The sequence below is a fragment of the Phlebotomus argentipes genome, unplaced genomic scaffold (assembly GCF_947086385.1).
Source record: "Phlebotomus argentipes unplaced genomic scaffold, Phlebotomus argentipes genome assembly scaffold_18, whole genome shotgun sequence".
Lineage (NCBI taxonomy): Eukaryota > Metazoa > Arthropoda > Insecta > Diptera > Psychodidae > Phlebotomus > Phlebotomus argentipes.
Genome location: NW_026776177.1, coordinates 12,143,745 through 12,158,483, shown reverse-complemented (window position 1 = coordinate 12,158,483; position 14,739 = coordinate 12,143,745). Strand labels below are relative to the sequence as shown.

The 14,739-nt window shown below is 46.9% G+C and overlaps 3 protein-coding genes across 6 annotated transcripts; 2 read left to right on the top strand and 1 right to left on the bottom strand.

Moving 5' to 3' along the window:
- Positions 1-1,453: 1,453 nt before the first annotated feature.
- LOC132261285 (E3 ubiquitin-protein ligase RBBP6) lies at positions 1,454-7,844 on the bottom strand. 4 transcript variants are annotated; one of them, XM_059760035.1, is made up of 9 exons: positions 7,329-7,844; positions 7,031-7,265; positions 6,701-6,883; positions 5,508-6,641; positions 5,344-5,448; positions 5,025-5,126; positions 4,729-4,827; positions 4,419-4,595; positions 1,454-4,362 (listed from the first exon to the last, which is right to left on the bottom strand). In XM_059760035.1, the coding sequence occupies exons 1-9, from the start codon at positions 7,492-7,494 to the stop codon at positions 1,899-1,901; spliced, it is 4,665 nt and encodes a 1,554-aa protein (XP_059616018.1). In that variant the 5' UTR covers positions 7,495-7,844; the 3' UTR covers positions 1,454-1,898. The 4 variants fall into 4 exon arrangements, with proteins under 4 accessions (XP_059616018.1, XP_059616019.1, XP_059616020.1 ...); XM_059760036.1 differs by having other exon boundaries at positions 5,344-5,436; XM_059760037.1 differs by lacking the exon at positions 5,025-5,126.
- Positions 7,845-7,975: 131 nt separating this feature from the next.
- On the top strand, positions 7,976-9,023 carry LOC132261291 (ubiquitin-conjugating enzyme E2 C-like). Its single transcript, XM_059760048.1, has 2 exons — positions 7,976-8,315; positions 8,402-9,023. The coding sequence occupies exons 1-2, from the start codon at positions 8,218-8,220 to the stop codon at positions 8,844-8,846; spliced, it is 543 nt and encodes a 180-aa protein (XP_059616031.1). The 5' UTR covers positions 7,976-8,217; the 3' UTR covers positions 8,847-9,023.
- Positions 9,024-9,174: 151 nt separating this feature from the next.
- Positions 9,175-14,672, top strand: LOC132261286 (GIGYF family protein Gyf). The gene is made up of 8 exons (XM_059760039.1): positions 9,175-9,262; positions 9,757-10,119; positions 10,180-10,315; positions 10,380-10,547; positions 10,733-13,988; positions 14,110-14,184; positions 14,247-14,398; positions 14,470-14,672. The coding sequence occupies exons 2-8, from the start codon at positions 10,013-10,015 to the stop codon at positions 14,593-14,595; spliced, it is 4,020 nt and encodes a 1,339-aa protein (XP_059616022.1). The 5' UTR covers positions 9,175-9,262; positions 9,757-10,012; the 3' UTR covers positions 14,596-14,672.
- Positions 14,673-14,739: the final 67 nt, after the last annotated feature.

The window sequence follows — 14,739 nt, the reverse complement described above, 5'->3', positions numbered from 1 at the left end:
AGTTTCATGACGCTTTCAAAGTGTCTTTTTTCTTAAGCACAATGAAAATAGACAAAAAAATGTGTGTTTTCCGCAAGGTTAGATAATTTTTTTACATAGAAAATATAAAGTATTTTCTTAGAACAATAATGGGGATTGTAAATGAATTTTTTGTAGTATTTTTTTTCTATTTTTATCATATTTGCATGTCCCTTGAATCACAGAATGTCTCTGAAAGGGACGAAAGAATAGCCCAACTCTACAGACTTCCATTTATAAATTAATTTATCAACGAGCACATCATTTTATTTATAGCAAGAAGAGTGTGAGAAACGGAGATAAATTAAGGGGTTTTACTCGTGGGTGTTAAATAAATATAGTGATGCCCTTCTAATTGAGTGACTATATGAGTTTGATAAATATGATGGCAAGATATAATTGAGATGAAAAATTGATATTAAATGTATTTTTCTATAATTAACAAGACAAGAGAAATAGCAAATCGTGTTGCACAACAGAATCCAACTCAATATCGCCGTTGAGATGGAGTGAAATTATCATTTTGACAACAAGGATGATGAAAAAGCATGGAAAATAAACTTTGTATAGTCGATTATTACCCTCTAAAGAGAAAGGAACATAACATTAGAAATAAGAAAAAATATATAAAATATTGAGAGTTTATATAGAAATGAGATAAAGAGAAAAGAACACAATTTTTAGTAGATGTCTTCATTGAGGAAATGAGAAAATAAATACATTGTAGAAGGAGAATTTAGTGAATATTATTTGTATGTCTATAATTTATAATTTTTCGATCAATGCAAAAATGCGCGCAAAAAGGTTTCGTCATCCGGAGAAAAAGATAAAAACAACATAATTGCAAGTTATCACATGAAAAGATAGATCGCGTAAATTTATTTCCTTCTTTTTCTCGCGTGTTTATCGTCTCCAAATTGATTCCTGCAAATGACAGTGTTTATGAAGGGAGGTTTTAATCTGATAAAACGTTCAATTTGTGCTTGAACGTTGTATACTCTGTAATGATTTTTTAGATGATAGAATCTTACAAGGTGGAAAACTGAATGCAAAAATGATGAATAAAAACTATTTACTCAAAGAATTTCTCAGATTTTTTTTTACTGAAAGTGAAAATGCAATCTCTTATGTGGTCTCTTGAAATTTCTTATTAAATTTACCGCCATCCAGTAGTAAAGGTCACAAAAGCGAAAGCGGCTGCAGCGACAGTGTGACGGATAGGAAAAATAAAAGAGGATACTGCGTCGTCCTGTCATTCAATGGTGTATTCAGGAATAGCGGTAGCGACATCTATCAACATCATGCAGCGCCATCTAGTGGCCACCTATAGTGCTCAAAAGCGACGGAAGCGATCCTACTGGCACATAGAAAAAGCAAATTTCATTTCCGTGCCATCTAGTGCTCATCAGTTGAACTACAATTTAAAAACGACCAGTAATTTTTATTCCTTTTTATTTCATAGCATTTATAATGAAATCCTTATTACATTTATGCACTTATAAGCATTCTACATAATTTTGCCATTCATTTATTGAACACTTGATTACAGAAAATTTCCACCTCATTTTATATTCGCAATTCTATTTCCATTTTCGTTCTACTCATACTAAAATCATGATTACACTATATTCTATTCTATTATATTTATATATATATTTATATATATAAATTCAATATTTCTCCAGTGTTCTTTAAATTTAATCTGGACACAAAATTCTCCGTTTTGGATCGAATAGTCCCATCGAAAGGGAATTAAACTGATAAAATATCTCCTTTCCTCACTCACAGAGGAAATCTTAAGGTATACTTAGACAGTATTATATTATATTAGGTCCTATAAGAAGAGTACAACTTTCACACAATGTTTCGTCCTGAGAACCTTACTTATGCTTGCTTTTCTTCTTCTTCTTATGTGACTTGCTGGATTTCTTCTTGCTCTTCTTCATCTTCTTCGACGCATTCAATTTGTCCGTAGACTCTGTCGACGAAGAACGTTTTCGTTTCTGCTTACGATGCTTACTTGCCCGCTTTTTGCGCTTATCGCCATCAGACGAATCTGAGTCTGAACTTGAGGAGTTCGAGACACTCGCGCTCGCCTTCTTCTCACCTCTGAGTGGTTCTGGTGAGAAGGACTCCTTCCCATCGGCAACTGGCAATTCCTTCGGCTCCTTCTCCTCACCAGCGGCCCTCATTTTCGCCTCCATCTCCATCTCTTGCTCGCCAGGCTGCGGATTCTCATAGTCCGGTTCAAAAGTTGACTCATCGCAGACGAGCTTCTTCACGTCCTCATCAACTATTGGTGGCTTCTTCACCTCCTCCTTTGGAGGATTCTTCTTCACCTCAGGACTTCTCCTCTTATCGCGTGTTCTCTCGCGATTCTGCGATTGTCTCGGGCTTCGCGAGCGCTTCTTGCTTGGCGATCTTCGACGACTACGCGGAGTCGGTGAGCGCTTCCTGTCTCTGGACACCTTTTCTTGACTCCTGCGTCGACCCCGTTCTGTCTTGCGCTCTTCCTGCCGTCTCTCGCGTGACTCACTGCCCCCGGAAGGCTTCACATTGCGATTATCCCTGGCAGGACGCTCAGCCTGTCTGGATCGCACGCCACGATCTCGCCGCTCTCGCGAGGGCGCTCTTTTCGTCTCCCGCTGACTCCATTGACCACGACGACTCCGATCATCCACTCTTCTCGGAGAATTGTGCCGACTCCTCTTCTCCGTCGGCGACTGAGCCGATTCCTTCTTGCCCGTCTGCTTCTGCGAGCTTCGACGGATCTCCGACTCCAGCGTTGGTGTAAAGGCCACCGGAGACTCCTTGTCATCGACAATCTTCACGCCAAGGCGATCTTTGATGGAACGCACAGGAGAAGTCTTATTCTTCAACTTCTCCTTGCCATCAACGCCACTCTTTATTTCAACTGATCGCTCAACACCGTCACTATTTGTCGGCACAGTAATCTGGAAGGTGTGCAACTCCTTAGCCGGACTCGTTTTCACAATCACCGATGACACAGGAGCCACAACATCCGCATCGTCCTCATACAACTTCCTCCTCTCAGCATTGATGCTCCGTATCTCAATTGGACGAATGGCATTGATGGCACGCGAGAAGAGGGCATTTTCCGCCCTCTTCAGCACTTCATTCGTCACCATTTTATTCCCACCCTTGTGCTCTGGACTCGAGGAGTTCCTCGCGTCACTCGGGATGGACTTTGTATGACTCTCACCAGCCTCCTCATCAAGTTCCCACTTCGATGGCTCCGGTATGGTCACGAGAACACTCGTGGGCGTGGATTTCTTCTCCTCCTGACTCTTCACACTCGCCTCCGTGTCCTCCATATCCTGGTCGAAGTCAATTGTCGGATTTATATCAAGGATTGAGTCATTTCTCATGAATGCCGGTGAATTCTTCTCACTCTTCTCCGCCACTAGATCACCTGTTTTCTCATCTGCCTGTCCAAATTCCATATTAATGTCATTCTTGTCCATAATATCCCCATACAGATCACATGACATGTCCAGCTTTTGCTCATTCACTTCATCCTCCTTCAGAATTCTATGATTTGGCGTCGTTGACTCCTCTTCAGCACTCTGCGCCTTCTCTACCACTTTCTCCGCCGCCTCCTCAACCACTGATGACTCAACCCTCAAGTCAGCCTCTACGCGGGATCCTCTAGACTTCTCCGACTTCGCTTCCTTCTCACGCCTCTTCTCCTTCTTGTTCCTCTTCTTCTCCTTCTCCATTTCACGCTCCTTCTTGCGCTTCTTCTTCTCCTTTGATCTCTTCTTCGCATCATCCTCAGACGACTCTCTGTACTTTTTCTCCTCACCACGCTCCTTCACCCGACTACTGCTCTCCACTCGCTTCTTCTCCTCACCACCTCGTCTGCTCGAGTGCGTCTTCGTGGACTCTCGCTCACGATTCTTCTCCTTGCTAGTCGCCCTCCTGATGTCCCACTTATTGGGCGTCCTCGTCCTTGAACGTTCACGATTCCTCCTCACTTCCTTCGAGCGTGATCGCGTTTTCTGCCCAGACTTCTCCTCGTTGCGCTTCTCCTCTATACGCCTCTCCTCACACGTGCTGCTGTCCGGCAGCGGATCCTTCGGTGACTTCGCCTCGTCGGCTACACTGCCAAGCGTCGCTTCTGAAAACGTGTAAGACTCTTTGGGATACTTCTCAAAGCGCTCAGCACCTTCCAGTCCCGGCACGGGTGGCTGATCCACTTCCTTAGCCATCTCCGGGAAGTTCTCCTTCTCCCGCGGTCCTTCGTCAAACCGATGAGGCTCAATAGGGGTTAAATTTGTGATGTACGGCGGCGGTTGGCCCGGAGGTCCGCGAGAAGGATATCTAGAGAGGGAAGAAAGTCAGTACACCATCACACATGGTCAGTCACACATTCTCACCTCTGATAGTTGTCGTCTGGATAGTATCCCATTGACGGCACAGCGCCGGATGATTGATAGTATGGATCCAGTGGCTGTTGAGGCTGCGATGAAGGATGTGGCAGCAATGGTGGACGATCGCGTTGGTTATAGTTTGGACCACGACCGCGACTGTTGCGAGCGTATCCTCGATTTCCACTGAAAAACACCAGAGAGCATCACAGTGAGTCAATGTAGGTGAAAGACGCGTTAAGAACACAGCAATAATCATCCAGTTGGCAATGTATTCAACCATATTTACTTTTATGGTTAATTATTCAAATAAACTAACCGATTATATCCTCCCGGTGGTGATTTATCACGATAACTCTCTCTCGGGAAGTCATCTCTGTCTCTCCTGTCGCCGCGTCGATGCTCTCTAGGTCGGTGCCTGAAAAGGACGAAAGTCACTTGTTAGATCCACCAAAAAAAGAAAGCACTTGATTGCCACCCAGAAATCTTGCATTCAAAGCCTCACAAGTGAAGAGAAAGGATACATTCAACCCACTCAAAGTGTGTGACTGGAGGATAGATTATGTGGAAGAGGACAAGTTAACATTGAGTCACTCTCATACAGGACAAACTGACCTAGGAGGTGAACGTGAATGTGGTGGTGATCTATTGTTTCGATTATGTTGTGGTCCTCGATCTCTATATCGACCAGCTGGTGAAATTGAACGTGATCTCGACCTACAAACAGACAGTAAAACAAGAGATACATTCAATCAACATTGCCTCATTTCACGCACAACACCATCAACAAAAACACCCCCAACACGCTTTCTCTTGTTTATCACACACAAACTCTCCCAGTCGCTCGTGTCCTCATGCGATGCAGCAACAGACATGTAAATGATAAGCGCCAGAAATTGCCAACCCTCCCACAAAAAAATCTTCACAAACTCACCGACTAATGCTGAAGGACGGAGATCGACTCCTCGTCCGATTCCTCGGCGTACGCGAGCGCTTTCTCGGTGATCTGGAGATCTTCCGTGGTGTTCTAGATCGAGATCTGCAAGCATCAAGACAACTTTCATCCCTTCAACTACACAAAGCGTTTGAGAATCTCACCTGGAACTCCTTGAGCTGCGACTGTATGAACTGCTCCTCTTCCTTCGTCTATCCTCCGATCGTCTCTCTGGCGACCGCTGACGCCGCATATCCGGACTCCTGCCACGCGAAATCCTTCTTCTGGGCGGCCTTCTGTGATCCATTTCCGGAGATCGTGATCTGCGACGCTCCTTTCGGCGCTCTTTCTCGCGCATTATGCGATTAAACGCCTCCAAGGGATCATCAATTATGCCCGGACCTACTTTTGCCGCCACACCTTGATACACTGATGCCAGCGTGTGAATTGGCGGTCCTGGACGCATTCCTCTGGATGGATATCCACCTGGAGGCATGCGATTGTGGTAAGGAACTCGATGATTTCCTCCGTACGGACCCTGATCGAACAACGGACGCGGCTGAGTCGGAAACAGCGGCTGTGGCTGCTGGTGTGGCGGCATGTAATCCCCTCTGTGGCGTCCATAAGCACCCGTAGGCATCATGTCACGATATCCATAGTGCTGATCAGGAGAGCGTCTCTTCATCTCATCTCCGTGCATGTGTTTGTCCATTGATCGACGCCGATGTGGCATTTCCTCAGTCAAGCCCGCATAAATGTCATTCTCATCCACAGTTGGCGTTTCTGAGCGCTCCTCATCCACCAGAGCAGTGAGATGGCGACTTCTAGGCGATTCATCGCGACCACGACCGTTAATCTGTCCCTCGCGAAGTCCACCGCGACACTGCAAGTGCGCCGGCGGAACTGTGACTGTAATGTTATCCTCATAATCGCTCTCTTCCTTCTCCTCAATCTTCTCAGGCTCCTTCTCGGGTTCCGGCGGCACCACAACGGCCACCTTAGGTTTCGAAACGGGCTTTCTATTGTAACCCGTCTCATTCTTGAAAGAGTTCACCGAATTCCGCAGAAAACGATTGGGTATCAGAGATCCAGGAGATGAGCCCTTCTCGTGGCAATCCGGACACTCATTGTCCTCAGACTCCAGCAGTGCTGTGCGTACACACTCATCGCAAAAAGAACTGCCACAGCACGGAATCATTACGGCATCGGTAAAGAGATCCTTGCAAATGCTACAGATTAAATCCTCGGGGATTTCCTGCTTCTTCTCCACTGGTGGCTGAATTACTGGTTGCTGAATTCTATTAAAAGAAAAGTTATTAGAAACCCTCCAGATTCAAATTAAATGGCATATACTCACAATTCATTCTGCTGTTGCTCAATAAAAGACCTGGGAATGCCTGTATTCCTCTTCACTTCTGTCATTTCCGATGATCCAATTAATGGGCAGTTCTTAATCCAGTGCCCAGGCTTGTGGCATTTGAAGCACCGATAATTCATGGGCACTTCACCAGTTTGGTTGGATCCGCGAATTTTCTGGTAGCTGAAAAACAACAAATTTTTAACGAAAGACTCGAGAAATTTTAAGAGGTTATACCTGAACTTGAATCTAATTGGTATGCATGAAAGACAGATAGGAAGATTTATGGAAAAAATCTCACTTTGCATGTATTGAAAAGAGAAAACTCACTTTGTGGGATCATAATCAGCTGTACTTTGCATCATCATAGCGTTTATCTTGTCCTCTTCCGATCCATTGATTCGAGACAAATCAACGTGCGCTCTTTCAGTCTCCACAGGCATCCTCGTCGCTGAACTCTTATCCATGCTGGGCTCCCATTGTTTCTTCGGCTGCACAGCCAGCGGAATCCTGGCAATGGTCAGGGAAGTGTTCTTCGGAATCAGCGTGGCGTCATCAGTGTACTCTGCAAAGAAAACAATCAGTCCTGCAGTCAAACCTCCACGCCACCCTTTCGCCATGTTCTCACCCTCTTTCGTCTGGGCATTGGTGATCTGCAGATCGAAGTCCGCAATCTTCCCGATGCGCTTCTGCTGGATAATTGCCTTCTTGAGATCCGCCACGGAAATGTGGAGTCCATCGAAGGTGATTGTGTCAAAGTCCAGGGCACTCTTGAACTTGTAGTGAACCGACATATTGGCTAGCTAACTCGACTGCTCGCGTTCACTGTTCCTGCAGAGCCTCAGGATGGGCTTTTTCACCGTGAATTTTCACTTTTTCCCCTCTCGCCTCTTGTTGTCAATACAAAATAGCCATCTTGAATCGGCACTGCATTTGTCACAATTCCCTCGATACTTTTCACTCCCACTTTTCCAATGATTCTCCTGAGATCCTCATTCTTTTCACACCGCGAACACTTCACATGGCCGTGGCGAAGAGCGTAGTGATGTTTATTGTATGAGCGAATGGGTTTTTTCACAGATTTTCACACTTTTTCGCAACCCTCGAGCAAGCTTGCAAATGCACACAGCCGCCACACGAGATACAGCATAGCAGAGCTGACAGTGCAGCCCACGCGATTCACTACTTCACTAGAATCCGCTATTCGATAAATGGCGCTGGTATCAGCCGGAAGAATAATTTTTCCCGACAAATTTTCCATTTATTTTCCTCCCAAAGCACTTCAAAAGCCTCAACATCCTAAACAATAAGCAACAAAAGTGGGTAAAGAGTTTAGAAAACAGTGGTTTTGAGACAGAAACAAATATTTTATAAAATTGCGGGAAACGCAAGGTGCCAACGAAACTCATTAGTGTACGACGAGGGGTTGGTCAGCTGGGCAGTTGTCATTCGTTGGACGCTCCTTCGGGGTTAAGAAATCTTCAGAATTTATTTTAGACGCGTTTTTCCCTCAAACTATGGCTCAGAATATCAATCCAGATCACCCGCAATCGTCGAACTTAGCCAAACAGAACGATGGTGGTGTTACGATCAATAACAATGCCGTTAGCAAAAGGTGAGTTGCAGCGTCTTGACGCATTTTGGCTTTCCCTTTTCGCGAGCACTTCCACTGATTCCCCATGTGCTTTTCCCACACAATAGACTGCAGAAAGAGCTGATGAAGCTTATGATGGGCGCAGAGAAGGGCATTTCGGCATTCCCGGACGGTGAGAACATCTTCAAGTGGGTTGGAACAATCTGTGGCCCAGAGAACACCGTGTATAGTGGCCACAAGTATAGGCTTCAACTGGAATTTACAAATTCCTACCCGTACTCGGCACCAAACGTTAAATTTCTCACACCGTGCTTTCATCCCAACATTGACCTCTCCGGAGTCATCTGCCTGGACATCCTGAAAGACAAGTGGTCCGCCTTGTACGACGTCCGGACAATTCTGCTTTCCATACAGAGTCTCCTCGGCGAGCCCAACACAGAAAGTCCCCTCAATGTGCAAGCGTCAATGCTGTGGACGAATCCCGCAGAGTACAAGAAGTACCTTGATGAGTTCTACGAGAAGAACAAAGACTTTCCCATGCCCGAAGTGTGAAAACTTGTGCTTCTCCACACACCAAACATTCAACACACACTTCGCTTTCTTGTACCCCAAAAGGAGACGTGTTGTCAGTGTCTGAACAATTTCCGCTATCCATTAGAGAATATCTTCAATTGATTTATCGGTAATGCAGCGTAAATAAATACAATTTCATTGAAAATCCACAAATTTTCCATTTCCAAATTGCATAGAAACCATTCAAAAATCATCGTCCAGCGCCATCGGGACTTCTTGGTACCAAAAATACGCGGTGAATTTCCGCCAGAGTGCGCTCGATCGGCCATTTCCGTGACTCTTCGTGCGGCGTTAAATGTGACAGCCGAGAGCTTTTTCTGCGAAAGCTCCACACGTCTGCGGCCATCTTTAAAAGTGATCTCTTTCTTGCGACTGTTTTGTGTGAATTTTATCAGGTATATTTGCAGCACAATAGTACACCTTTCACCCCATTTTTACGCCTATTCCCTGCCCCTATACACCCTCTATCCGCTCAATATGGTACATAGTCACATCTCATGGTATATCGGGGTGAAAATTCACTTGAAAATTATGTCGCTTCCGCAACACATTCTACAAAAATTGTGCTCACGACACGGTGGATTTTTTCTAACTCACCTTCTCACGTTCTCATCTACACCTTTGACGGGGCGACACGCGGCGAGTGGGCGAGTGACACACGCCGGGGGCACTCAATAGTGAGGCGGAATGGGAAAATGCCTGAGGGTGGAAAATGTGAGGTTTTTTTCTTCCGGAAAGTGTCCTGCGTGGTGTTGAAGACACCAATACATTGACATCTCTCTTTGGGGCCTTCGACATTGGAAAATGGTGTAAATTTTCCCTCAGCACACTTCCTTCTCTGTATAGTCTATGGATTTCCCGTTCTGATGCAATAATTTGTATATTTCAGCGATTTCTATTACCAGCATTCGTGCAATTATCAACAACAACCCTTGCAAATCATCTCAAAGGAAGCCAACAAGCCATCAACTGGACTGTTCAGCATCCTGAATTGCGTGCAAACTCAATTGTCTACACACCCTGAAGGAGTGGGAGTGGCCAAAAAACGATTCCAGAGAGAAGAATACCCTGAGAGCGACATTCTAAAGTCCCTTTGCGGCGCAAACCCAAGAGGATAAGTGTAATCGACAGCCAAAACCATCAGAATGACTGATTCAATGAAATTCGGGCCGGAGTGGCTGCGCAACATGTCAAATGACACAGGCACTGGAACAGGGAATTCCGCCCAACGTCATCAATTGGCAGAATTCCGGTGAGAGTTGAGAAAAAGCAGCATCCCAACTTCTTATTTACTTACCATGTTTCCTTGTAGATATGGTCGGGAGGAAATGCTATCGTTGTTTGACAAAAACATCAAAGTCCCGGACATTTTGCCAAAATTCAAAAACCTCTTCGTGGAGAAAATACAGTGTCCACTCGCACTGACGCCTAGCACTGAGGATGATCTCGTTAGTATAGCTTGAAACTCTGCAATGTGGCAGCATTACTCACTGGTTTTTTTTGTCTTTGCAGCGTGTGTGGCAGGTACGGAGCTCACCGGGACTGGGATTGTCAAGTCGCGGGGCGCGCGGTGGTCTCATTGATAGAGGACGTGGCCGAGGACGCAGTTCATATCATTCTCTAGGCGGCTATCAGCGTTCCACTTCACTCTATGACGACGAAGGGAGGATCATTGGTCGAGTAAGTTTTACTATCTTTGTGTTCAATTCTCATTGCTGTTTGACTTTAATTTTTTGAAATGGCAACAAAGAAGAAACTCTGTTCAGAATGTCCTATTCAATAGCAAGGAGATTCAAGTCTGAGAAACTAATGCGATGGAAATATACAATTTCACTAAGTTTATAATGTGCTTCCTTTAATTTCAGGGTGAACGATGGCCTGAACGGAACGGAACTGATTCGAGTGACTGGAATGGCTTGTCCTCAACGAGTCCACGGAAGGACTTCAACTCACACGGACGGGGTGGGAGTCAGGAGAATTGGCGGAGGAATCGCTTAGAGGATGATGCGTCTGAAGGGTGGCGCAGCACTTCGATTCCTGCAACTCGCGAAAAGTGGACTCGATCTACGAGTTGGCGGGATGAGGAGCCGGCGGAGATTTCGTCGCTGCGTGGCTATAAGAATGACCGTGGCTTCGTCGGTGGAGCACGTTTAGTTCATACGATGGGTGGACTGAAGGTGTGGGACCAGGATGACAATCTACCGGAGTGGGCAATGGAGAATCCGCTGGAGAGTGGTGGAAGCTTCGATGCCACGGGTGCTTTTCATGGATCGGACGAGGAGAATGAGAAGCGGAGGCGCGTGGAGAGACGAACTAGTAGTTCCTTCTCCGGGTCGGATAACAATGAGAATGATTCTGAAAGGAGTGGAAATGATGAGAGCTCTGGACATACGAAGGAGGATGAGAAGATGGTGGGCAATTCGACGGAGGATGATATGACGGCTAATGAGATTTCACGTGTCAGTCCGACAGTGAGTCAGGAGAAAGTGGCCACGGTGATTGTCACGACGTCTACGACGATCATTGCCTCGTCAATTGTCACCACAACGGAGGCGCGAACAGCGGAAATTGAGAAGCACCCGCCGGGGCAGCAAATGAAGAAGGAAGTAGTGGACATAGCGAGTGTGGATAGAATGCAAGAGGTGGCGGATGATATGGTTGAGAAATTGATAATGGAGGACGAACTGGTGGCGAGTGCTGGAGCGCCTCTGGTGAGGAACAAAATGCATTCACCGATGGTGAAGGAACCGCCACCACAACCGGCTCCACACGCGCCACCGCCGATGCCAAGAACTCAGGAGACTGACAGCAATCTCATCTGGTTCTATCGCGACCCACAGGACATGGTGCAGGGTCCATTCACTGCCATTGAGATGGCAGAATGGTATCAGGCGGGCTATTTCGATGACAATCTCTGTGTGAGGCGCATGGGTGATCAGAGATTCTCAAAGCTGGGTGAATTGATAGAGTTGTGTGGTGGTGATATGCCATTCTTTGCCCCTTATCGAATTCTGCCGCAACAGATGAATGAACCACCTCTCGCGCCGCCCGTCAATCTTATTGATGATCCGTCCATGTCCATGAATTTCCAGATGTTGCGCCAACACTACCTCCTGAGGCAACAAGCGCATGTGTATCAGAAGCTCTCCACGTCGGATTTCTGGCATATGCTGTCGCCCGAGCAACAGCGTGAGATGATCAACAAGCAAGTGGCGCATTTGGGTGTGCCGGATAACATCTACGCACTCCTGGCGGCCACTCAGATGGACTCGCAGGGGCACAATCATCCGATTGGACTGCAGGAATTAGCCGGAAGGATGCAGCAACACCCACCGGCGAAACTTCTCAATTCCACGCATCCTCCTCAGCCCACACCGGGCCCAATGCATCCCATGGGGCCTTTTGGAGCGCCTCATGTTTCCGGACCGGGATTTCCTCCTCAAGGACCAGCGCCCACAAACAATCCCGCCGCCATGGCTAGTGAGACCATGAAGCAACTCATGCAGAACATTAATCTGGGAAACCTGGTACAGCAACAACAACCGCAGCAGCAGCAGCCGATGGGCGGCCATCCAATGCCGATGGTGACGCAAATCCAACAGAAGAGCAATGATCAGCAGAGTCAAAATGATCGGATAAAGTCACTCATCATGCAGCTGAGTATGCAGAAGGGGATGTCACAGGCGCCGGATACAAGTGGCACAGCTCAGTGGGCATCAATGCAGCCTCCGGAGGAATTCAAGCAACCGCCACAGTGGATGGGAAGTGGACCAGTTGAACCGTCGCCACCACAGCGAGGAATGTGGGATGCGACACCTCAAATGGTAACAGCTCATCCACCACCTCAAATCCCTCCGAATATTGAGATGAAGACAGAGAAGCAGATCCTGGAGGAGCAGCAAATGGCACGAGTGGCAAAGATGAATGAAGAAAAGAGGGAGAATTTTTTTGATGTGCGCCGGCCAGTGTCGCCGGAAGTACCAAAAAAAGAGGAGAAAATCCAACAGAGTAGTGTGAAGAAGGTGGAAGAGAAGACTGTGAAGATGCTACAAGTGCAGGAGGAGAAGCCAGTGAAGGGGAAGAAGGTTGTGGAAACGAAGACTCAGGTGAAGCCGAAAGAGGAGGAGAAGAAGAAAGTGCAGCAGCAACAGCAGCAGCAGCAGCAGCAGCAGCAACAACAACAACAACAGCAGCAGCAGCAGAGAAAGATTGAGGAGGAAAAGAGAAAGCCAAGCAGTGCTGGGCAAGAAGAACAGCCGAAGAAGGATGTGCCTGATGTGAAGAAGGTGCCAGCGGCGGGGACGGTGAAGAATTCTCAGGGACAACAAGCGGTGGGAAAGAATAAGACGTCGAAATCTTCAGTGGCGCCTTGGTTGAACAATGACATGACGGCGCCTGGAATGAGCTTGGCGGAGATTCAAAAGGCGGAAATGGAGCACCGTGCTGAGCAGTCGCGATTTGAGCAGTTGGTGCGCGAGCAGCAGCAACAGCAGCAGCGTCTGATGGACATGCAGATGGCTAAAGAGAGTGTTCTGCCGAAGTGGAACGCGCAGGGAGCGCCGCCGGTAGTGAAGTCCCTGGCGGAGATTCAGGCTGAGGAGCAAGCCAAGGCGGCAGCCGCTGAGCGGGAGCATCTGGCCATGGTGGCGGCGAGTCAGGCGAGCACTGGAATGGTGTCCAAGGCGAAGCGTGAGGAAACACCGTCGACTTTGGCGTTGGGATCCATTTGGAACAACACTGCCCAGAGTCTGTCGTGGAATTCGGGCAAGTTGTGGGGTGGCACGAGCAACAGTGGCTTCTGGGAAGAGCCCACGAAGCCGAGCACCTCATTTGCCACGGCTGCTGCGGCTGGTGGGGCGCCTGTGGCTCAGAAATCCCTCGCCAAGAGTCAAACAATGACTAACATTCAGACTGCCAAGATGACAGCACCGGCTGCTGTGGCACCGAAGCAAGTTGTCGCTCAGAAACAAGTGAAGCCCACGACTAGCAATGCCAAGGGTCAGCCGGGGGGCGCTACGAAGCCGAGTACGTCAGGGAAGGTGACTAGGAAAGATGACGGGGGGACGGAGTTCACGACGTGGTGCACCAAAGCTCTGGCTGCGATGAACAGTACTGTGGATAGTAAGTTTCTCATTTTATCATTAGCGTGTGACTTGAAAATTGATTGATACGTCTGCTTGAATTGGCTCCCGAAATCACGTAGTACTTCTTACGATTCTTATCTATGTTTGTTTCTTTGCAGTTCCCACTTTTGTATCTTTCCTCCAAGACATAGAGTCGCCGTATGAAGTCAAGGACTACATTCGTATGTATTTAGGTAAGTGGTTGAAGGGTTTTCTTTATGGAACGACGTGGTTAACAGGGGTTCTGGACTTTCAGGTGAGACAAAAGAGTGTACAGAATTTGCCAAGCAATTCCTCGAGAGGCGAAGCAAGTATAAGAATCAAATCCGGGCACAAAATGCACATGTGGACGATATGTGCTCACCGGCACCGGCTATAACGCCATCAACAGACTGCCAGGAAGTTAAAGTGAGAAGCCATATGCATTCTCCGTCTGTCAGTAAAGCTAACACGTGTTCTCTTTCTGTTCGACATTCCAGGGAAAGGGCAAAAAAGTGAAGAAGAACAAGATGATGAAACTAGATTCCCGCATTTTGGGCTTTTCCGTGACAGCGGCCCAGGATCGCATCAACGTGGGCGATCGTGATTATCCGAATGCTTCCTAAATATCCTTGATATTTATTTCACAGAAAGAGAGAGGAAGAAATGAGTGAAAAATTTCAGAAATATATATATAAACATTTATGGCTCTTTAGACATTTAAAAGAAGAGAAAACCTGATGATGGGATATTTTTTCCCATCCACACAC